This window comes from Chelonia mydas, chromosome 18, assembly GCF_015237465.2.
Source record: "Chelonia mydas isolate rCheMyd1 chromosome 18, rCheMyd1.pri.v2, whole genome shotgun sequence".
NCBI lineage: Eukaryota > Metazoa > Chordata > Testudines > Cheloniidae > Chelonia > Chelonia mydas.
The window spans coordinates 10142936-10167207 of NC_051258.2; the positions used below are offsets into that span (position 1 = coordinate 10142936).

Consider the following 24272-nt stretch of genomic DNA (forward strand, 5'->3'; position numbering starts at 1 on the left):
TTTTAGACAAAAGTATTTCCTCCAAAGGATCATTAAAAATGAAAGGCCTGCATTACTGTTTAATCACAAGCACTGTACTGCAACCAGAACAACAACAACAGACAGCTCTCTCCCCTATATGAGTTTTGGAAGAGTTAATTTGGCAAGAAAAAATATAAGATCAGGCAGTTAAATCTGTCCATCACATCTGATGTTTACTATAAATCACTCAAAGAGGGAGGTACTGCTAAAAGAATTGAAGAAGTATTGAGCAGGAAAACTCAGTGGCCTTGAGGTTGTAAATATGCCACCACATTATCCATTCCAGGATGGAAGGGGCTCAACAGCATTAAAGGATAGGAGATCTCCCAAACTATGGATATCCCTAGACACACAAGAATTCCCAATTATCTCAGAAGCACCTATGCAGAGGGCTAGACCCTTGTGCAATATGCCTAGGACCTATGTTCCCAATATGCCGTGGAGTCCCTAAGTCATCACATTGACCTTGAATCCCTGTCAATACCCACGTCACAACTCCTTTGGAGGGACTGAGAGGTTTGGACCAGGAAGCCAAAAAAATTTCCACCCAGGATTTCTCCATTGGTTTGCTGGCAGAAAATGCTGTGTAGAGTTGGGAAGCCTGAGTTAGCCATTCTCCCAAAAATTTTCTGAGAGGTTTCTGCTATGCTTTGTGGAGGATAAGGGAGATAATGCTTCTGCTCAGGCTCAACTTGCTGACAAATTTTGGGCCTGATGAGAGGGTTTTCCATTCGTACTGGTAGCTAAAAGTGGAGTAGAGCATTTTGCCCTTAATTATATACTGGGGCAAGTAGTTAACAGATTTTGACCAATAACTGTATTGTTACTATCTCTGTATTTATTTTTTCATTATATTCTCGTATTATTCTATCTGTTATGAAGGCAATACTTAAACAATAGCTGAACCAAAATATTTAGGTAAATAGTTGAGGAATTCAGTCATGATTCTGAACATACAGAACCACTATGTATTAAATCAATGATTACTGTGTTTGACTGCACATTATATGCTGTAGCAAGGTCATGTTATCCAATGACATACAAATTTTGTTAAATATGTTTGCCAGGCTTTCCAATTCGGTTTGCTCCATCTCTCTGTGGATGATATTTCATGATGTGATTTGACAAAATACAGAGATAATGAAGTATGTGCAATGTAGCTCGGCATGACTGAGCAACAGATCCTGCTGCAAGTTGTGCAAAGCTCAATCTTCTTTACCTTAAATTTGAGAAAAATTCTACAAAGACCAGGGAACTGGAAAGCCCACATGCAACGTGTTGCTGTTTTAGTCAAACTTGAAGCTAAAAGCTTACCTGAAGTCTTTTAGTTCTTGTTTTGTACTGCTCTCTTCTCTCTTGTTTTCTATTGTGTCTGCATTAGCTGCCTGCTGTAAGCTCCGAGTGATAGGTCCTCCAACCCTCTCTCTAGATTTTACACTGAACCTATCTGCCTTTTTCTTGTTTGCCACGGCAGACTTACTTGGCAAAACAGCTTTATTCTTTTGTATTCTGACATGCAGTTTCCGGGATGTTTTGCTTGAGATTCCAGAATTATTCTTGGCCACCACTTTAGTTTTTTTTCCCTCAATGTGAGTCATTTTGGCCACTCTTACAGGGCTGGAGTTCCTTAACACTGAAGAGGGACTTGGCTTTTTGGATCTAATTGGAGGTATAAATTTTACATTTTGCTTTGATTTGAAGGATGCAGTAGGCAGCTGAATCTGCACAGGTCCTGAGGTTCGTGCTCTCGTCTTGCCCAAGTGAGCCTGCATACTCTGCATTTTGATCTCCGCATCTGCCGTCCGTCTGCGCTGGTTGTTGCCTTTATCGCCACTTGCAGATGATGAGAAGCTCCCACTTTTTTTGGATGCATTTTTTTTAGAGGAAGGGGAGATGGGTTTTTTGGGACAGCTGTAAGATGCATGTTTGTTCAAACTTCCAATGTAAGTGAATTCTCTATTACAGTACGGGCAGATGTGAGAGTCTGACTCCGATACACTGTTTTTCAAGTCTGCCTTCTGCTGTGCAGATTTATTTTTTTGCAAGATGGCTTTCTGGACAAGCTGATTTTTCTTCTTCAATGCACTTAGTTTTAGCTTATTAGAAGACATTTTGCTAATCTCAACATTGAAATTAAGTCTTTTAGGTTGTCCCATTCGTCTGAAGGTATTTTTTCCAGTGCCAGCTATAATGACCATGCCATTTTTAGGCTGCACAGTCTGCTTCAGTGGTACTGGATTTTTTTTGGGCGTGTATCTCTTTTTGTCACTGGCAGAGGCACATGCCAAGATATGTTTGTGTAATTCAGGCATGTTATCAACGCTTTTCCCACATTTTGTGCAACGAATGGCAGTAGTAAAGGTCTGTGGAATATTATGGGTAGTGAAATTTGTAGCAGTGGCTCCAATACCCATAGGATTTCGGTGGTGATACTGAAATGGAGGTGGTTTAAAGCTCGGATAGTGTTGATTGAGGCCCAAACGAACATCTGGATCTTTTGACTTTACTCCAGAAGCCATTATTTTTATGGTAGTATAAAGCTCTTCAGAGGAGTCATTTAGATCTTCCTCCTCCTCTTCTTTTGAGGGTTCTAAGGAAACTTCTGGTAGGCTTTGCATATGTTCTACATTTGCCTTACTGGGATCTGTAAAATTCTGGGGTCTTAGAGTCCCACTTTCAAACTCATGATGTGTGCATTCTTTGTCTGGATGGAGATCTCGCTGATGTTGTTGCAAATTGCACAAAAAGGCAAATTCCTTTTTACAGACTGAGCATACAAAGATATTTCCTACTCCATGAAGCAAAAAGCGATGTTCTGACAAGTCAGTTTTCTCTCTAAATAGCTGTACGCAGAATTCACATTTGAAGGGCCATTCTTCAGCATGAACAGATAAATGCTTAGTTAGGTCTTTAATAGAAAGAAAAGGTGATTCACAGACATTGCACACAAAGCTTTTATTGAACGTTTCCTGAACTACATCTGCTTCACTTGAAGTCTCTGGATCGCCTCTTGACTTCAAGTGCTCACTTTCCATTTCCTCTTGTTTAAAAGCTATTATGGGGAGAGTACTTTCCAGATTATCAGCACGGGAAACAACTGAAGAAACTACTGAAAGAGGAGGAGGAGAAGGAGATGAGGAAGAGGAAGAGGAAGAGGAAGAGGAAGAAGAGGAGGAAGAAGAGGAGGAGGACGACGACGAAGAGGAGAAAGAAGAGGAAGAGGAGGACGACGATGAGGACGAGGAGGAGGAGGAGAGGTTTGGAGGACCAGGTGAAGCAATAGTAAAAAGTTCAACAGAAGGAACAGGGGATGGAGAAGGAGATACTGTAGGTGAAAGGATTGGAAGTGGGGACTGTGTAGCGGTATTACAGAGTGGTGATGGGCACGGACTGGGAGTGACACTGGCAGAGGCATCTGGAAGTGGTAAAGGAATAGTAGGAAGGAGTGGAGGGGGTGGCATAGCAAGTGTTAACAGAGGAGGACAGGGTGGTGGGGAGGAAGGATTTGTTGGCGTTAGAAGAGGGGGCAACTGACATGAGGAGGATATAGCAGATGTTTGAGGCAAAGGGGAAGCAGAGGAACAATGAGAAGGGGACTCAACAGTAGGTGCTGACAGACCACGATCAACTTCAGTTTCTGGCTGGGGTACTGCTGATTTACATGGACTTGGGCTTCTATTCAAAGTCAAATCTGGTGTGCTTTCAGTAGCTACATCCGTTCCGTTATATTCATTCAGCAGAACTTTTTGTAACATGCATGTGGTTGGTTTCTTCTTTTTAATACCACTACATGCTGGCTGCACTGAATTATTTTCTTTGTATTCCTTAACTTCAGTGTCACTATATGGCTTCTTATTCACACTTAGATCCAACACTGATTCCCAAGGAACCTGAGTCTTGCTTTTGACATCAGACCTTTGTTTTACACCACTAGATAAATCCAATGGCTGCTGGTTGCACACACTACCAAAAGTTGGAGTTGTTGTCCATTCCTTAGATATTTTATAGTCTTCAAAGCACAGAGGACTCATAGTCTGTCTTTCCTCCCTCCCACATAAGCTCCATGCAGGTGAGTTGCTGTGACTTTCTAATTTTGGCATCTTTGAACCTAGAACTGTATCATTCCACATGGTTTTTCCATCACCGGGTTTGCTGAAGTCTCGAAGCGCAGGACTGTGCTGTGGAGAGCTGGGAGGAGAGCTGGTTCTCCTTTTAAACCTACTAGACACTGAAGGCAAAATGGGTGAAGATGTAGCAGAAGGACCTAATTTAGGGATTTCAGTTGCTGTTGCTGATGACGGAGTTATCTTATTACTATCTTGTGTCTGAAGAAGTTGTTTTAACTTGGACGACAAATAAACACTTTTTTCTTTATGAAAAGGTAAGCTCTCAGCTGTTGAAATGCTAAGAGGAAGACTTAACGAACATGAAGCAGTTATAGGTTCTGGATCTATTTCAGTTTTTATTTTAGGTAAAAGAGGAGGGCTGGCAGTCCTCCTCTTTTTGGATTCATTGCTTCCACCGCTAGAAGGCTCCTTAGGAAGATCAGTCATGTGTGTTTGTGTAGACTTTAAATTTTGAGAAATTTCCACTGTGACTGGACTAAGTAAACAATTTATTCCATACAGGTCTGCAGGATTGGATTCCATCTCAATCACATCACAATTGCTAGTGCTACTGTTGGACTGAATTTTACCATCAATATAGTAATTTAAATTTTCTGAGATATTGCTAGAAATATCCATAATATATATGTCATCTGCTTCACCATCCTCTTCTAATTCTGTACTTGCTATATACACGCTCTGGGCTGGTTGGGCCTGCTCGGTTTGAAGTTGTGGTTCCTCAAGAATGAATCCTTTTCTCCTGACACCTTTGGGAATAAGATGACGCTCATGAACCCTACGCTGGTGCCTACGCATGTTAGTATGAGTTCCAAAAACCTTTTTACAATATTTGCAAGGATGCAATTCTTTGGGTTCCTTGTTCTCCTCAACAAAGGTAGAATTTGACATTTCTTGGGAGACCTTCTCAGAATCCAAGACTGTGAAGTTTTGCACAAGATTGGAAACGTTGACTTCATCTTTAAGAACATCATCTGCAAATGTCTGTCCATCAGCAACATCAGACTGCGGGGCCGAAGTTAGTGTTAAGAATGGTTTCCTTTTTGGCCCTGCTTCATGACGCCGTTCATGCCTTCGCCGGTTAATTTGAGTGCCAAAGGCTTTCCCACAGTATCGGCATTTGAAAGCATGATTGACACTAGATATATGAATATGCATGTGGCGTTCAAGTCCTTGCTTTGTTGTAAACTTCCTCTCACAATGCTGACAGGGAAACATAAATGTTTCCTGGAGGTCACCATTAGATACACCTTTTGCTTTAGGAATTTTTACAACAGGTGTTTTCTTCGGGGAGTTCTCTGGAGATTCTTCCGATATGCTGTTTTGTTCCTCCATAGAGTCTAGCTTTTCTTCACACACCGCTGTAGGCTCTTTTCCAGGACTTTCTTCAGGTAAATTAGCATCTTCCACCTCCTCTTCATCTTCATCTTCCTCCTCCTCTTCATCTTCCTCCTCCTCCTCCTCCTCTTCATCCTCCTCCTCCTCCAAATCATCTGATCCACAAGTTATTGCTCCTGGTTTGTCTTCAGGCATTGTTCGTGGCTCACTGGTAGGACTTGGGATCATTAGTTTTGGAAGAACATCTTGATTTACCATCTCCTGAATCACAGCTGTTTGTTCCAGTGACAGCACAGCAGAAACAGATGGCTTTTCATCTTCCTCTTTATAGTCTAAGAAAGAAAGAAAAGGAGGAAGAGAAAGAAAAGCATTAGTGAATTTAGCAAATTTTCCACAATATTATAATCCCTTTCATTTCCCGTGTCCCCCCGCCAATATGCTCAATATTTATGAGTACTAGTATGCTACTGTTTCCTATTGTTAAGATGCAGTGTTTAGAACAAAAAACTGTATTCATATTTTCCTGTTTGCACTTTTTTGACCAAAGGGGACTGAATTCAATACACTGAGAAACTGAGAATTACTGCTAACATTGTGGCCAGCTAAGCCTCTTCCAAGAAAGAGAGCAGGGTGTTGGTACATTTCACTGTGTATTTCTGGATATTAAAACAAAAATCATCAGATGAAATTGACTTTTGTCACCATTTTTAAACTCGGGGAAACAAGACCTTAAATTTGAACTCTGCCTGGACACACATCTAAGAAGTCAGCCAAATAAGTTTTAGAATTTGGCTGAAAACTGAAATTACTTTAAATTTTGTTTATAATAAACCAATCTGGGTTTGTTTGGTGTTTTTAAACACATTGTAAAACACATTATTCGATCCAATTTGTTATTTTCCATTCCCTAAAATCTGTTTCCTGAGTAGCTGTAGAATCCCCACAGGCACAGCCCACCCTCTTCTAAATCAGATATACTATGAGCATCATTTGCTGCAGTAAACTGGCTCTGAAGGCACTTTTGTATGCCAGTTTCATCTACCTGCCTTCAGACATCATCAATACCTCCTGATGAAGGGAATGCAGCTATCCTGCTGATAACGTGCACAAGCAGAGTATGTCAGCAGAGCAGCTATGCAGTTAAGGCAAAAATTCCTCCCCTGCCTCCTTTATATGTCTAGCTTGGGAATGCTGGGGTATGCAGGGGGGAGGGGAGGTGTCAGATTCCCAGGATTACTAGTTTTTAGTGGGTTGGTCAGAGGGTAGTTGGAGGAAAAGATCTTGAATGAAGCCGGTAGTTACATGCTGCCCTTACCTCCTTCAATTATATCTCCCACTGGTCCAACAACAAAGCCAGGGAAGACAGACTTTACATTCCTGATATTTCTAAACCAAAAAAACAATCAGGAAAAAAAAATCTTAAAAAGATCTTTCAGGCCTTTAAAATATACATCACAATGTGAAAATGGGCAGAAACCAATTTTCAAAAATATGCTCTGCAGGTCACCTTTAAGACAGACTGCATCAATTGTTGTGTGAGAATTTTTAGAGATGGTATTTTATTCTGTTTGCATTATACTGCACTTTGTTTTATTCTGTTGTAGAGCAATCCAAATGGCTGGGCAAAAGGCTAGGGCAGCCAGTGGCTATATAATAAAATTATTATACCATGATTCCCAAAGTCATTTGGTACTACATCTTGATCCTATTTCTAAGTTTCAGAAGACTTAAATTTAAAATAAGGACTTCTTTATTATGTTCCATCTGAGGGTTCGGGATTTTGTGTTTAAATTCTGTACTAAGCTAACTCTTCTGCACTGTATAAAGTGTGAACAAATGACATACTTCTCTGAACGTACAACTAGTAACTTCAAGTTATTTAACACTACAAGATAGCTGGGCACACAGTATAAACATTTTTATAGTGCTGCTGGTTTTAGTATATAATGCTATATATATCCTCCTTTAATTCAATACGATACCTAAAGAAATTCATATGAGAACTGAAAAATCTTACCTTTTTTAGACTCCCTCATATCTGTGGAAGTAAAATCCAAATCAGTCTTTCTCTGCTTTGTATCTATTGCCTTCCTTCCCTTGTTTTTACACTCCTTTTTCTTCCCTGAAAAATAATACAAAAAATTTGTCTACTGCTGCTCAACAACTCTTTAAAAAAAATTTGAGTGACAAAATTCAAAACCCAGCTTTAGAAAAAACTGCACATTTTTGAATAATTACTGCATTTTCCTGAGGAACATAAATGGCACATCCTCAATTTAAAAAAAAAAAAAAAAAGGGATAGCAACATTCAAGGAGTACATTAAGCGTATGCAAAAAGATTGCTAAAGGGCAAAGCACAGAACAAAGGAAAAAAGGTGACCTGCAAGAAATTAACAGTTTAGCCAATTTAATTTTGATACCTGTTTCGTCACTATAACTGAAAAAGCAATAAGCCTACAAATGCCTAGAGGAAAAATAAATGATCAGTACAAGGTAAGATGAGTTTGTCAGAAACAAAAACATGCTGAACTAGTTTTCTTTCACTGATGGCACAAAGAGGATCAAGGAAATGCAGTGTAACTCAACTAATTCAGACACAGTTATCTGACATCTTCATAGGTATACTAGACAAACAAGACTTTTATAAGGATGATGTTACACATTAATGGTATCTTAGACAATTTTATGAGACAAGGTGGGAGAGGTAATATCTTTTATTGGACCAACTTCTGTTGGTGAGAGAGAAACTTTCGAGCTCACACAGAGCTCTTCTTCAGGTGTCTCTCTCACCAACAGAAGTTGGTCCAATAAAAGGTATGACCTCACCCACCTTGTCTCTCTAATATCATGGGATCAACATGGCTACAACGTCACTGCACTCATTAATGCTTTGTGTCAATTTGAGAAGTGCTGTCAACTGGTATTCCACATGGGTTCCATATACTTCTGTGTAGGTTTTCAAAATAATTCTACATCTCTTTTCAGCCATGACTTGGAAGAAGGTGATACAAAAAGCAGAGGAATCAAATATTCCAAAAGAAAATATTAAAACACAGTATGATTTCTACAAACTGGAGAAAGATGAAATCAATGAAATTCAAAAAAGGTAACTATAAAGTGGTTTACATAAAAAGAGTAATCAAATATAAAATTGGGTAATAGTTGTTAGTGAGCAGAATTACAGAAAGATAGGGATGATGAACATAATATACGTGAATAATGCAATGCTGACACAAAACCAGAAAATACTAAAGGAACACTACAAGAAAGCAAGTCAGGTAGCTAGTCTGCTCTATCAGACTTTGATTAGGCCTTACTTGGGAATGCTGCATGTAACCTTTGGGCAGCACATTCTGATACACTCGACAAAGTTAAGAGAATAGGAAAAAAAGGAATGGTTTAGACAATAAGACCTACAATGAAAGCTTAAGAACCAGACATGCTTACTACAGATGAGAGGACAGACAATTCTCTCCCCGAGAAATAGCTAATGTGAGACAGAAAAGAATACGGAGAAATTCTCCATCCAAGAAGCTGTAGCAAGAAAAAAAACGTAGGTCAAATATAACTTTGTAACTATAGCCAATATGTTGCTCTCCATTTGTGTCTGTACCATCTGCAAAGGGAGGCCTTCTCGGGGGAAAAAAGGCCCAAATATGGAATTATTAGAAGCCTTAGCCAATGATTTGAAAGATGCACAGAAACTTCATTTACAAATTGGCTTTGAGGGTATACTCTCCAGAGTTTTCCTCCTGCTCCTATATATGGTCTCTCTTCATCCAATTCTATGATATTCAAAGGGTAAGGGATAGGCTCTCACAGGTGTATGTAGGGTGGAAAAGTGTTTACTTACATCTTCATTCTGGGTAAACTTTCCATCCTTGAAAAATCTCACACTTCTGATACATTGATGTATGCTACATATTTCCCTTGCAGCTAATGGCTTGTCTACACATGGAGTTATTCAGTTATTCAAAAGTGGATTAAGTGAAACAGGAACAAGGAACTCTTATTCCAAAATAAGATGGTCAACATATGGAGTTATTCAGGACTAGCTACGGTACTTTAAATGCACACCCTACCTTAATCTGAATTAACTTTCAACTGTACACAAGCCCTAAAAACAGCCATCTCTTCTGAAAATGAACACCTCTGCCCACCCAGCTGCTAGAATGGTACCGCTAGAAGAGAAGTAATACATCCTCTGCCAGGCTATAACAGGGTTTAAACTATAACAGGGTTTAAACGAGAACTGGATAAATTCATGGAGGTTAAGTCCATTAATGGCCATTAGCCAGGATGGGTAAGGAATGGTGTCGCTAGCCCAGAGGTGAAAGTAAGCCGGTACGGGGTACCGGCAAGAGCCAGTTCGCCACACCGGGGTGGATTGGCTTCCCCAGGCGCAATTTAAAGGGCCTGCAGCTCCCAGCAGCAGCTGGAGCCCCTGGCCCTTTAAATTGCTGCCAGAGCCCCATTGCTGGAGCCCTGAGGTAGCGGCAGCGGGCTGAGGCGGCGATTTAAAGGGCCCGGAGCGGTAGCGGCGGCAGAGCCCTGAGCCCTTTAAATCATCCCCAGAGCCCCACCGCCGCTTCCCCAGGGCTCCAGGGACGATTTAAAGGGCCCAGGGCTCCGGCCGCCGCTACTGCCCACGGCCCTTTAAACTGCTGCCAGAGCCCCCGGCTGCCGCTGTTACCCCGGGGAGGGGGAAGGAGGAACTATGCTGCCGGTACAGGGTGGGCCGGGGCTGGCTCTGACCTCCTTCAGCCCCATCCCTTCCGCCCAAAGCCCTCCCCCTCCCGGGGGCCAGAGCCAGCCCCAGCCCAGCCCCATACCGGTAAGTCCCTAGACTTACTTTCACCCCTGCCCTAGCCCCTGTTTGTCAGAGGGTGGAGATACATGGCAGGAGAGAGATCACTTATGTTCTTAGGCCTCTCAGACACAAAACTTTCTAATACATGACCTTCTGGCCAGAGATGTGAAATGTATTCTGGAATCCACGTCTCTCACTTAGAAGCACACTCTCCTACCTAAGAAGCCATTGGACTTGCCTCATATGAACCATTTTGAACTTAAATCTGAGATTATTCCTTTACTCTTAGAAGTATTTTGCACGTCTTTTGCTGAAAGTTTTTCCTCTCTATTCCTACTGAAACTTTCTAACCTTCCGACAGAAATGTTTAAAGATCAAAGAAAGATCAGCTTCACACTAGAGAAAATAAGAATTACTAGTTTTTATTTGGACACCATTGATATATGAACTAATTTTGTATTTTCTCCCTCTTCTTTGATGAACTTAGATTTTAGATTTTTAGATTTTAGAACCAGCTTTCTCCAGTTCTCCATATAGCTTTATCAGGGTACTTCATTCCATTTTTGGTTATTTTCTTATTTTTTACCTTAACAGATTTTTATCAGATGAAGAGATCACTATACATTACAATTTTTTATTTTTATTTTTAGCCATCTCTGGATCACACATGACTATATGCAATGCTTTCTCTCAACTGAGCAGCTTTGTGCCTTATCTTATCCCCAAATACTATAATGTTTTGTCTCTAAGAACTTCCCTGACTATCATACCTACCTGGAATTGTGTGATAGGGCATCATTATCAAGTGCTGGGAAAATGCAGCTGGAGACTAATCAGAAGTTTCAGCATGCTTTCTGATGCTCCGACTGACCATAATGAGTTTCTCTGTGCATCTTTACCTGCCAAGCTCCGCAATTCAATATTATATGCCATTAGTCAGAACCTCTGATAACCTTTGAAAGAAAAGGAGCCACAGCCATGGTCTTTAATGCAATTCCCTATCTGGGCACAAAGGGCTTCAGAGCTGTGTGATGAAGTGGGACTGTTCTTAATGTTGTCTCTGAATATTGTGGGGGTGCCTCAGTTTCCCCTATGCAGTTCTTAAGTATCTAGGTGGTGGGATAAGGGTGTATGATCGTTGCAGAACCCCAAAGGGCAGGTGTGTGCAGGCTTCTGGACCCAGAGAATGGCAACTGATTGAAGGGGGGAAGGGCCAGGCCAAGTGAGAGCTAAAGGGTTGAAGACAAAGAGATCAGGTGACCTCCTGGCCGGGGAAAGGGACAAAGCCCAGAAGAGGAAGGGCTGGAGGGTATGTCAGTTTGGGGCTGGCTAGGGACGAGGAGTGAAGTGCAGACGTGGTTGTCTGGCTCACTGCCCCCCAAAATGGACCCGGCTTGGGGTCCTGTTCTCTGTACCTACCTACAAGCTCTGGTTTAGACCGTGTTCCTGTCATCTAATAAACCTCTGTTTCACTGGCTGGCTGAGAGTCATGGCTGACTGCGGAATTGGGGTGCACGACCCTCTGGCTTCCCCAGGACCCCACCTGGGCGGACTCCCTGTGGGAAGCGCATGGAGGGGCAGAGGATGCTGAATGCTCTGAGGTCAGACCCAGGAAGGTGGAAGCTGTGTGAGCTGTTTGCCCTGCAGACAGTCTGCTCACAGAAAGGAGACTTCACCAGAGTCCTGCCTGGCTTCGTAGGGAGCAGTTCCAGACCATCGCCCGGGGACTCCGTGACAAGCTGTACACATCCAAATATCAGTGCTAACACACCTGTCATCCCTGCTGAAGCTCACAGCAAGTGTAATTGATGCAACTGCACCTCTGGGACCAAAAGTAAAAAATATAAAAAAGGCTCAAACGTTCACTTCAATAGAGTCTAGAAACCATTGTACACACCAAGTGCCATTATGTATCCTTTGGACACTGCCTCTAATGAGCTTTGAAACAACGTATGGATTGAAACCCAACAACAGAATTTTGAGAGCACAGGCAAAATTCCACAGCTCCTTCTCTCACCTTCTGGTGAAGCGGGCGTTGGGGTGAAGAGGAAAATTTGGTCTCCTGGTCCATATGCCAAGACCTCTAGTGTTCTGAAGTAGTCTGACCAACAGTCTCCCCTTCCATACACAGAGGGAAGCATTCCACTCAAACAAAGGAACGTGTTCAGGACCTGAAATCTCTAGGAGCCTCACCTTTGCATCAAATACGGTGGTGGCTGAGGACTATATTTTGCCTGTCCTACATGCTGTGGCAGCTGGAGCTACAGTAGATTAAAACTATTTCTAGAACAGAGTGGAACAGGTCACTGGGCACTTTTACACCTATGGTGCCACCTCTAATGTGACTGCTATAAAACCTTTGAAATGGAAACACAACTAACTCTTCACTTCTGATAAGCTGAGACATGCACTGTGATAATTAAGAGGCTTGGTAAATGATGTAGAAAACAATCACAAGGGCTTTGCTTTTGTATTTTTTTTTAAATGATAAAGAGAATGCAAACTTTCCCAAGTTTCATCCATTTGTACAATACACTACCAAAAATATCATCCCCACTATGACCTGAAAAACAAAAGAAGAACAGTCTTCATAACTGAAGTTATTTAACCTACGGTTAAAATTAATGTGTCATCTAGTTGCTTATGGGCTACTAAAAATTCCTCTCTCAGTACCAAGATGAAAAGAAGGTAATTTCCAAGCCCCCTCTAGACAGCCTCCTGCTTTTAAAAAAACCCAAAAAACCCTAGTTGATATACTTGGAACATTTTTAAGTTCATGGCCTTTAAACAAATAATTTGAAGAGAAGATTCATCTGGCACCTACTTGCCTTTATTCAGAATAGCCAACAAGCTGACTTGCGTGTATATATAATTTTAGATTAGTCAGATCAATTTGCAAGGAGTAACGGAAGTATCTATTGCTTTTCAACAGGTTGGGGTTTTTTTGTTTTTGTTTTTAAACACATACAGCAGTTAGCCACATCTTGCCTTTTTTCAGATTCTGGTCTGCTTATAAAAAAGTGTTCAAGACAGACAACTCTCAAAGACCTGCATGTTTTATCCAACACATTTCCAAGCAAAAGCAATAACCACGACACTGATAAGAACTGATACCAATGATCAACTAACGAATTGTTGCCCCTTAATTTTCTTGTACTTTAAGACTTCAAGACCAGCAGAAGACCACAGAGGGGAAAAATACAGTATTGAACCTGGTGGAAGCCTGAGTATAAGTACACAGGTGCACTTACCATCAGGTTCCTGAAGGGTCCTACATGGCTGCTACTGCCAGCTGAATCCTCCACTTGGTCTAAACAAGAAAGATACAGGAATGAAACACAGGGAAAGTGAAATGGAAACAATGACTAAAGAATAAATGAAAGGTAGAACCAAATATATATGTATATGCATAAAAAGAATTGCAGAAGAAGACTGCAAAAGAAAACTGAATGAAAGAAACAGAGCGAGAACAGCTACACTGCCTACAATGACAAAGGTCAAAAGGGGAATGGCCACAATTTGCCCATTTTGATTTTCAGTGCAACATGCTGTTGATACCAATTGTGTTTCCGTTCTCTCTCCTGCCACTCATGCAGCATTCTGTAGGCAATAGGGTGGGTGTGCCGACTGCTTGCCCACCATTGCACTATCTGTATAGTGTTTGCTATCTAACCACATGGGTACAAGAAATCCTACATTACTGACTTTGGGCCAGATCCTCAGCTGATGTAAATCAATGTAGTTCCATTGATTTACATTAACTGAGGAGCTGTCCCTAGAAACCTGCAAATCAATCTGTTGGATGAACTTCAACTGTGTTTAGCAAAAAGTAGCACCCTCTCTATTTATCCCTAATGTAAAGGGCTGGCAACATTTTATAGCTCAGACCAGGACAACAGCCTCAAAACAATCTATAGTACTTATGCTGATGTGGACTTTGCTAATAACCAAAAGCTGCAGTAAATTAAATCCTCTGCTGATGGTGATTTTTGGAGAGATGAAAGAAGACACGTATATGCCAGGAGGGGGGAAATCCATCTCCATCTTTTCCTAAAATTGGAGCTGCAGAAGATCAACAAGCATTACCAGCTTTGCCAAGGTGCTGCTGTCTCAAAGGGATACCCAACTAAAATAATAAGGCTTCAATGGGATGCAGAATGTGCCATAACTCAATATGTGGATCTCATAGTTAATTGTTCTCTCTCAGACAGTGCTCTGATTATATATAAGTAGAGAACACACTTCTCTACACCAAGAACCATGGATAATGTTTAACAAAAATTACTGATCACTGAAGGTCAAAAATTCCCTCAAAGTCTAAAATCAACGTATCAAATTGCAACTGGCTGTGCATAGATACATACCTCTAGAAAAATACTCTACACATATGCTGCTGCTGAAGCACACAACAGAGAATGGCTGTCGAAAAATCCTGGCTCCCCCGAAAAACAAGGGAGAGCTACTTCATCTTAAAAGGAACCTCCAAGAGCAATAATGACTATGGCCAAAGGGCAAGAATTCACATTTCAGTCCACATCCACTCTGGACTACGCCATAACCACTACACTCAGTTCTCAATGTAAGGTATTTTTTCTCTGAGTAACAACAGAATGGGCAGAAGAGGACTGCCTATGTCCAGAATACAGACGCACATTAACAATAATTTTGCAGTTATGTTTGCCTGCCTGGTTTTGGAGGAAATGCTGAATTACATCAATCTCCAGGCACCTGCAGCCATCTCACTTGTTGTATATTCTAGATATAAATGCAGTTTACACATATGGAAAGACCATGTCCAAAATAGAAGAGACATTGTTCCAAAGATGTTAAGTCCACGTTAGAGAAATACAAGAACAATTTAAAGTTCTGCATGACTTAAAATACTCTATTTGTAAATGTTATGTTTCAAACTTAGTATAACTAGGTAAGACAGGGACAGCCAGCTCTTTTTTCACCCCGATTTACTTCCTTCTGAATTTGTCATCCTTCCCCATGCACATGAGAAGCAGCACAAAATACAGGTGAGAACATGCTACAGTGCTAACTTATGCATTTTTAAATTTTTGTGTGAACGGTAAGAAAAAGAGTTGCAAAGCACAACTCTGTCTAGAATAGAGCCCAATGTGTTTAATAACTCAGGTTGACTGAATGGGTCAAAAATTAAAATGATGACATGCAGAAAGATGCTAGCAGCAATGTGGCTCCTACACAGTTCTGCTCTGAATGTGCAAGGGCCTAAATAGCAGCAATGCTGCGGGATGGGAACAGATTTAGTGACAAGAAAGAAAGCTAGAGAAAACAAAACAGATGACAAAATGCCAGTTAGTAAAGATGTGAACACTTTAATACTGTTCCCATCAACATACATTTTCTTTCTGTTAACACTTTAAGAGTCTTGGCATTTGCTTTTTGAAATATCTTAATCATTACTCATATCTCACCCCATAAAGAAATCCTGTTTTCAAAGCCTTTGATTAGGATCTATCACAACACCTGCTGAGATAGTAAAGCCAAATCATAAACACTTTCTGACTGATAAGTCAGTACAAAGCCTGTATGTTAAAAGGGCTGCTTAAAGTCAGTAACACTGGAAAACTGCCGGAAATTTTTCACACTTTATGGAAATTTTGTATATGCCTTATTCCACATGCTGAGAGTGGATTTTTGTATAACCACGGGGACGACTGAAATCTGCTGAACCCTCTCCCTGCTCCCACCCCAAGCCACAAGATTCTGCAGATTAATACATGTAAAGCTTAGCAATAAGTGAACATAAAATGCAGCTGTACTTTTCTTTTTTTAAAAGGCTATACGTGAAGCATTGCCGATCTATACATCCACCAACATTGCTGCACTGGAAAATATTTTTTTGATAATTTACACTACAATTCACATAAATGTAGCATCCAAGATCAAATATGGAATGTTGCACCCACTTCCCAGTTCTGTAAAACAAACAGGTATTGAAAAGTTGTCCAGAGATTCCAGTAGTCTGATGTAGGCCAGGTGACTCCACTCCACCATTTTGCCGGGCAACAATTAGAGATCAGGTGCCAATGGACCCGGCTTAAAATGAGATGCTACCTGGCAAATGCGGCGCAAACACTGGACAAAAGAAGAAACTAAAGGAAAATAATGACAAGGATAATCGGTAGGGGGAAAAAATAATGCTCCTAGACTACGCAAGCAAGAAAAAAAAAATCAAAAGAAAAACCCTCAGAAATTCTGCCTCATCACAAAAACTTTTAAATACCATTTTAATATTAGGACATTAACTTTGAATATTTCTGACTTAACTGTACAGACATTACAACAACATACCAAAGAAACTTTTACCCACGTCCAGCTAAGTTAATGTATGGAGATTTATTTAATTAGGGCAAGTTTCTTGAGAAGATGAACCATTCTGAAGTATATTTTTGGAAGCTCGTGTATAAACTACAGACAAATTCTTCTACTCAGTTGGGTGTGTCTTATGGACTCAAAAGCTTCCACACTTGAAACTCAAGAGAAATACAGAAACTTGTTAAGAAATATATTGCAGCGAATATTGCTGCACTGTTAGGGGAAAGGACTACATAACCCAATAGGATTCAGCAGCCGACAGCCTCTCAGACTCTTAGGGCCTACTTTCAATCAGCCTATACTGGCCTCCAATTTTGTACCCACCAAAAGACAGATATAAGCATGTGGCACACAACAGCTGAAAACTGTCAAACAAAAAATAAAAGAAATCCCCCAAAACTCTGGCATGACTGGTGTTTATTAAAATTACTACATTTATAAAACTGGAGACAAACCATTACTATGGAATTACACTAAAAATGCTAGTCCTGTTCCACCAACACGCAACTAGATAAATTACTACAAATGCCCATCACATATACTACAAATGCCCAAACACTACTGAGGGTAGGAGGTCTACAACAGAAACTTTTGCAAAGTATATACTGGCCAAAGCCCTAGCGTACATGCAGTTATACCAGCATAAAAATGCTTTTGGCCAGTAATAGCTTACTTGGCTCAGTCAACTGGTGTAAGTTCTACCAACAAAAGCACAGTTTTGCTGGTATAAGCTGCACCTCCACTAGGTATAGCTATAACAACAAATCTTTCCTAGCACCAACAGCCTAAGTCCGCTGCTAAGGATTGTGTGTCCACCACCATTACTGCCTCCTAACTGAAGGACGCATGTTGTTGCTTCTGTGTCCTGTTCCCTTCATAGGACCATGCCAATGTGAGAGAATCATTCAAGGTAAAAGTCTCAGATTTGTGTAGCTCACTCTTTGAAGTCCAAATAACTTCTAAAAGGGCTGGACAAAATGTCCCCCTAGTGGTCTCAAAGCTGTAGATTAAGCTAATGCTGTATGAAATTTACTTTTTTTGCGCACACTGGAAGTGAAGTAGCTGCAAAGTCAGTGAGTTGGAGACAGGTGTAAGGATTCTAGACACTATCATTGTTCATGTTCATATTCTAGCACTAAAAGGGCAAAATTCAGAGCTAGTCTACTCAGATGCAATGTTATTATTGTCAAAGGAGTCGCACCCGATTAAACCAGGTATCAATTTAGTCTGCAGTGCTGTACGGAAGAAGCATTATTTATGAGACTTGTTTTATAAAGATAATGTCAAAGTAAATATAAAGGCAAATATAACATGTAAAATGCAATGGTAGATAGTACTACATTTAAAACTTGTTTGTTATATATTGGAAAGTATACAGTGCCATTACATCTCTCAATATTGATAGATACGACGGTGTGGATTGTCATGTACAAGTAGAAGAGCTGCACAGATCTTTTGCTGCAGTATTGTTATATTGGTATAGGGCCACAACAAGTCAGTGTAGATTTTATGCATTGATAGGTAAATAAGGTATTTGGTGCAGATTGATTAAACCACTGCTGAGTTACAGACAGGTGTCAGTATAAAAATATACTGGTATCTTTTATATATTTTACAATTTAGCTTAGCATTATGCTTGGGAGCTGCTCAAGCTTCTTGGTACAGAGCCTATTTTATACACACAGGTAAACAGAAGAATGACTACAACGCCCTGACACATGGAAATCCTAATTCAGGTCTGGTGCAGAGTCCCTTCTCTGTAGGCTGGCAAGAGCCTCAAGAGCTGTAGGAACTATACCTGCCTTTGCCCAGTGACTGCCTCTAACAAATCTGCCAAGTGTTACTGAAGTGCTCCAAAGGGAGCTGTCCTCTATTAAAAAGAAAAGTCACTAAAGTGCAAGACCTGACAGTGGGAATTGTTGGGCCCAAAAACATAGGATGCTGCACGTGCCAAAGTTTTACAGCCATTGAATTTGCTACCGAACACACTTTAACATCTGAACAACACAAATACACAAACACAGCAGCACAATTAAGAGAGAAATCTCTTCTGCTACAATGGCAGTTTACCAACAAAAAAGAATACACTTTCATTGATCAAAGGTGGTTTTTTTCCTTGTACCACAACTCATCTCTTTCCTAGCTACATACTTAAACACATTATACTTAAGGTTCTCAGGAGAGTGAAGGAGGAGGAGGAAGAGGATAGGTATGACAGATGTCAGAAGAAGAAATAGAAACTTCATAGTAATTCTACTGATGCCAAATCTGGGAATTTAAAATTTCTTCCCCAGCCCACATGAAGCAAGCTTAATTACATACACACCAAGCACTAGCCTCACACACACATACCCCAGCATTTATTAATATCATACAATGAATGCCCATCAAAATTACAACTGCGATACTTAAAGTTTATAACAATGACAATTCTGTCTTTTCTTAGGAGGATACACCCAAAACATCTAAACACTGACTTTATTACACACACTGGAGGGCTGGCCCAGAGTATTCCACAAGTCATATTTTGTCATATTTTCCATGTGATGGCACTACCTGAGGTATTCCCCAAAGGTCTTTTGCTACTGCAAAGCAATAGCTGAATCATGTACAACAAAATGAGCAAATATAATTTTGCCTGTTAAGTACTATTTCTAAGAAATTAGTATTGGAATATGGGTAGGGAAAGGCTATATCCTCAGAGATTCTGATTCTAACCTATATAAAAGATGAAGTTAGTCAACTGTAAGTACTTATTACTGAAGCGTCCAAAAGCATGCTAGGAGTCTCACAAACCAAAAAACCGAAACATGTGCCCTGCAAAGACCTTACATCCTAACTATAACACAAGACATTCAAATTAGGGCAAACAAAAAATGGGAAGGATAGGAGAAAAGAAGCAGAAGGGTTACAAATACACTGACTTATGTCTGTTGTGCACACTTCAAAGTTAGTAAGATACATAACAAAATACACTATTTAATCTACAATATTTCAAAAGGTTATGTACTAGTCAATAAAAATAGGTCTTGCAAATACAACAATTAGATTGTAGTACAATCATGAATGATCGATAAAATGGCTGCATAACAAAAGCTGCAATGCCATGGAAAGTGTGACAAAATTATGTGACTTATGGAAGTTTAAATTAGTTTTTATACATACTCAAAACCTCTATGGTGGACACTTTAATGGCACCATTAGGAAGCAACACTTCGCTATTTCATCTCACCACAAATTCCTGCAACTGTATATTATTAATCCCTATGGGACAAATGAAATTGTGACGCGTGTCATGAGATGATATCAAATGAGACAGTGACTTGCAACAGCACAAAGTAACATCACCATTATAAGAAGTTACACAAAATCCCTGAAAAACTGAGTTTAAAAGGTCCACAGGGTCCTCTGAACAGAATGGTTGTATGCTGAAGAGCTATAAAAGATGGAAAGATGTCTACCTGCACAGTACTTTAATCATCAGGCAGAAGTGACATGGGAACATCCTGTGTCGTTTCTCATGCACTTGCTGTATTATTTATTTGTACACCATCGCCATTCATGACAGGAAGAGGAGTAAAAACAAATACGCTGTTTGAGATAATGTACTCTCTACAATGCCAGGAGTGTAATTCAATTCACTAAATGTACACTTCGGCTTTATGGACAAATCTATACAAATATAACATACACAAACTACTGTAGCTATTGAATACTTGGGACTTAGTTATCCATAATTATTTAAATGCTGCAGAATGTTATCAATTATTGAAAATGGGTAAACAAACACTTATGTGGTTTAATTCCCTGCTTTATCACGTGTTTGCAAGACTTTGAGTAGAAAAGTTCAGACAGATAGAACTGGACATCTGTGTGGGTGGACCTGTCCTACCAGAACAGATGAGAGGAATGTCCCAGGAAACACGAGCATGATTAAATCTGGATACAGTGAAAAAACAGAAGCAGCAGCTCCTAGCAAAGTCATTAAAACAAAAAATATTCACATGAAAATTGCACTGAAAAAGTTATTACACAACTAGAGAATTGAACAGAGGAAAAATAAATGGTGGGAGTAGGAGGAATACACAGACATCAAGAAAAAAAGAGAACCTGTTATTACTAAAGGCTAACACTGCCTTTAGATTCTTAGGGGAAACAGCTGAAATTTGACAATGCTTCATAGTAAGCATGGTATCAGTTCTCAACTCAGTAGGAGGCTGAGTATGTACACAAAATAATAAAATTTAAACTTGGCAGCGTGTTTACATCCTGATCTGAAGATATGAATTCTTTTCTGCAGCAAAATAGCTTTCCCAGTTAAAAGAACAGGAAAAGAAATCTATGGAGTGTGGCCAAAATTTTCAAACAGGAGCTTAAAATTAAGTGGGGGGTTTTCAAAAGTGTCCCACTGAGGTCAATGTGACCTGTGGGCCTAAATCACGTCAGGGCATTGGAAAAGTCCCACTTTTGAAAACTTTGGCATCTGTCAAAACATTTTCCTTGGGAACTAAAGGTAACTTAAGGATATTGGCAGGAATCAAGTAGTCAGTTTCTTCTGCAGTTTACCTTTCAAAGATACCAGCATTTCTTTTGCCTGTATACAAACACTGTTTTCTTCACACAGCAAGGGAAATTATACAAAAATTGCAAACTGGACCATGATAACGGTTTCTTTTTTTAAATCAAATACGACAGTATGGTACATGTTGATATTTTTAGCCATGCCAACTATCGATAGGAATTAAAACGAATGTAACCAACTAAACTTAGGACTTTTACAGTCTTTATGAAAATTAAAAATTGCTTCCTACATCTATGTTGACACTTAGGAAGTTAAAAGAGCAGCATGTATAACTTAAAATAAGCAAATAATCAGTATTATAGAATGCCAGAACGGCTGTAAAATTTTCAGGTACTACAAGCAAAGTACCTCCCACTCTTGCTAATAACATGGCTTCCGACACTTCATTACAAGCTCCAGGCAAGTCTCTTGATAGCTAATTACACATACACTCTGCAACCATATAAGAAACGCATTTTTCTCTTTGGTTACATTCCTTTAGGTTTTGTTTAGCTTACTATTAAACTAAAAGCAAACAAATGATTTTGGGAATATAACTACTTCAGTGAGATTTCTAGAAATAACTGCACTCGATACAGTCTGTCACTCTTCATGTGCAATACTGTCAGGAACACATTACTATACAGTGACAAAAATGGAGAAGGGTGTTGTTCTAGAAGCTAAATCTGAAATATAACAAATATGAACGATTACTTTGATTCAAATAATTTTTTATTTGTCCATTCTTCCCCACTCTCTAAAGTAGGTATGTTTTTCATCACAACCAGCCACTGCTTTGAGATATTAAGAAAGAGTAAGCACTTTAGGTGCCACTATTTGCATCATAGGATCTCACCCCATAAAGCTCATACGTAATGTGCTTAAAATGCCATTTGTTCAAAAGTAGTAGTGCTTCTCAGCTACCTGTGATTTGGATAGCAATTCCGTTTAGAAACGTTTGCCTTATATAGACTAGTATTTTAAATTTTAACGTTTACCCAAGAACTGTACTAAAAACCACGGGCTTTATGATATTCGTTATCCAATCTGTTATACAATTATATGATAACTTTTATTGGTCTTTTCTATTTCTATTAAAAAAATATCGAATTCCAGTACTGGCAGCATTAAGATATCGCATGGTAAGGCTGTAGTAGTGTTAAGGCTGACCCAAAAGCTCATGTCCTTACTGTACCTCCTGTAAACGTTACTGGTGCTGCTGCCACTAAGAAAGGCCCCTTCCTGCACCTTCGCCCCAATCAGAGATTTTAAAGGCTTGGTGCACCAAGACATGACTGCATGGAAGTCTGAAAATGCAAAGGAGTCCATCCAAATGGTTCTGCCCAAACATGGGCTGTGGCTTCACTTGGAGAACACAGTTGTGCAACGACTGCAATACCCAGGAACAGGGCTGCCATTGTAGCTAGCTGGAGCATTGGGACTGTTGTCATAGGACTGGCTGTTTACCACTGGGAGAGAGAGACCAAAGTCTTTCAAGATGTTGAAAACAGAATATTGCCAACAAGTGTTGTAACCCCCAGGTACTGCCCCCCTGAGCGTGAAATTAAAAATACTCAGAGTTGCTAAATAAACTGCACGTTAAATTCACATTTATTCAAGTTTTCCTTTTTGTTAGCCATTTTATTACAATATTAAATTTTTATTTTACCTAGGTATTCCTGCAGGATCCAGGAAATGTCATTTGTCAAAAATGTTCTCTACCATCACCACCACAATGGAACATTTCTCTCTGCATTTTCACCTACCTTATCATTATACATTGCTAGCTTCCTACCATTAAACCCTCTCTTCCTCGTTTGTAAGCAGAATGAAATCACAAGACCTGTAACTAAAAGTGCGCACAAAAACTGGGGGAGATTAGAATGCATGTTTCATGGAAGATGGTGATAATAGAGAACCATTCAGTATGTATGCTTACCAATGAGAATTATTTCTGTAACACTACCAACAATTTCCAGCCAGATGTGCAACACCTTTAAGTTCCCACTCAGAAGTTCAAGAAATTAATCTGGATGGAATGATCAGCAATAATTTCTGCATCACAATGAGTCTCATTGCCTTACTGGTATCTGCAAATTCTACAAACTGCAGAACACTGTGGGGTCAGTTTTGATTCATTATGCAAGTCTAATTTATAACCATACATGCTGCTGTCATCTGTTGCTCAAGCCAAAAAGGGCTATTTATTCACTTCCCACTTACAGTGCTTACTCTCCTCCTGGGTCTTTTGCTCTGCATTTAAGAATCTGACTCCACGTAACAGAAATGACAATAGTGCATATATTCTCACTGCTGAAATAAGCATTTTAGGTGTATGGAAGTGTATGTCAAATGAAGTGTAGTCATGTTTTTATAATTTGCCACGAAGAAAACCATTACGTTTTCTAAAAACCTCTGAACAGAGATGATGCAAAACTGGAGATTAAGCAACAGTCTATTCCACCCCTCAGTGAGGCATATAAAGCCTCAGAATAACGGAAGACAAATATCAGTGTACAATGTTAAATACTGCACAAGATTTTTTTCAACAAGTACAGCTGGACCAAAAAAAAAAAAAAATTGCTAAGGCTCTTTCAATATTTTCTTAAACTTAGGCCATAGTGAAAAGGCTCAGTTAATACTACATAAACTGCAATTTTCCAATCTAACAATGCTCAAATATACCTTAACTGCTGTTAGGCAGTCACTATTAAGGCTATGTATGCATTTGCATGCATGAAAACTTTGCTTCCTTCCTGCATCTGTTAAACTTGCAGTCATCTCCTTCCAATTCTGAAGTGACAATTCATCTTTTTTGATCAAGAGAGACTCAAGGGGAGGGTAACAAGCTAAACACTATGTAGGCCCATTATTTTAATGTGCAATATGGTCTATGAAGGAATAATTTACGTTCTCCTGCACATTTATGAAGGAGTACTGCTGGGTTCCAGAAGATTCCCTCAATTTTCTATATGAAGGCAAGAATCACATTCATTTCAAGGAACACATTTCAGGCCTTTATAAGACCAAAAGTCTTATTGAGTTGCAGATCCAAAGGACAACTATAGCTGCA

The 24272-nt window shown here is 39.8% G+C and overlaps 1 protein-coding gene across 15 annotated transcripts in view; it reads right to left on the bottom strand.

Annotated features, from left to right (window-relative positions):
* The window catches only part of PRDM2 (PR/SET domain 2), a 124486-nt gene that overhangs the window by 27473 nt on the left and 72741 nt on the right, over positions 1 to 24272 (bottom strand). For 14 of the 15 annotated variants that reach the window (XR_006286492.1, XR_006286493.1, XM_043531909.1 and 11 more), the window contains 2 exons: positions 7501 to 7605; positions 1336 to 5815 (listed from right to left, as the gene is read on the bottom strand). Coding sequence is in view for 13 of the 15 variants with exons in the window: in XM_043531909.1 (XP_043387844.1) it covers positions 1336 to 5815; positions 7501 to 7605 (4585 nt within the window). In the remaining 2 variants the exon portion in view is untranslated. Of the gene's footprint in view, positions 1 to 1335; positions 5816 to 7500; positions 7606 to 13544; positions 13604 to 24272 lie in introns of those variants that run through there. The other variant, XM_043531914.1, reaches the window with a different exon arrangement.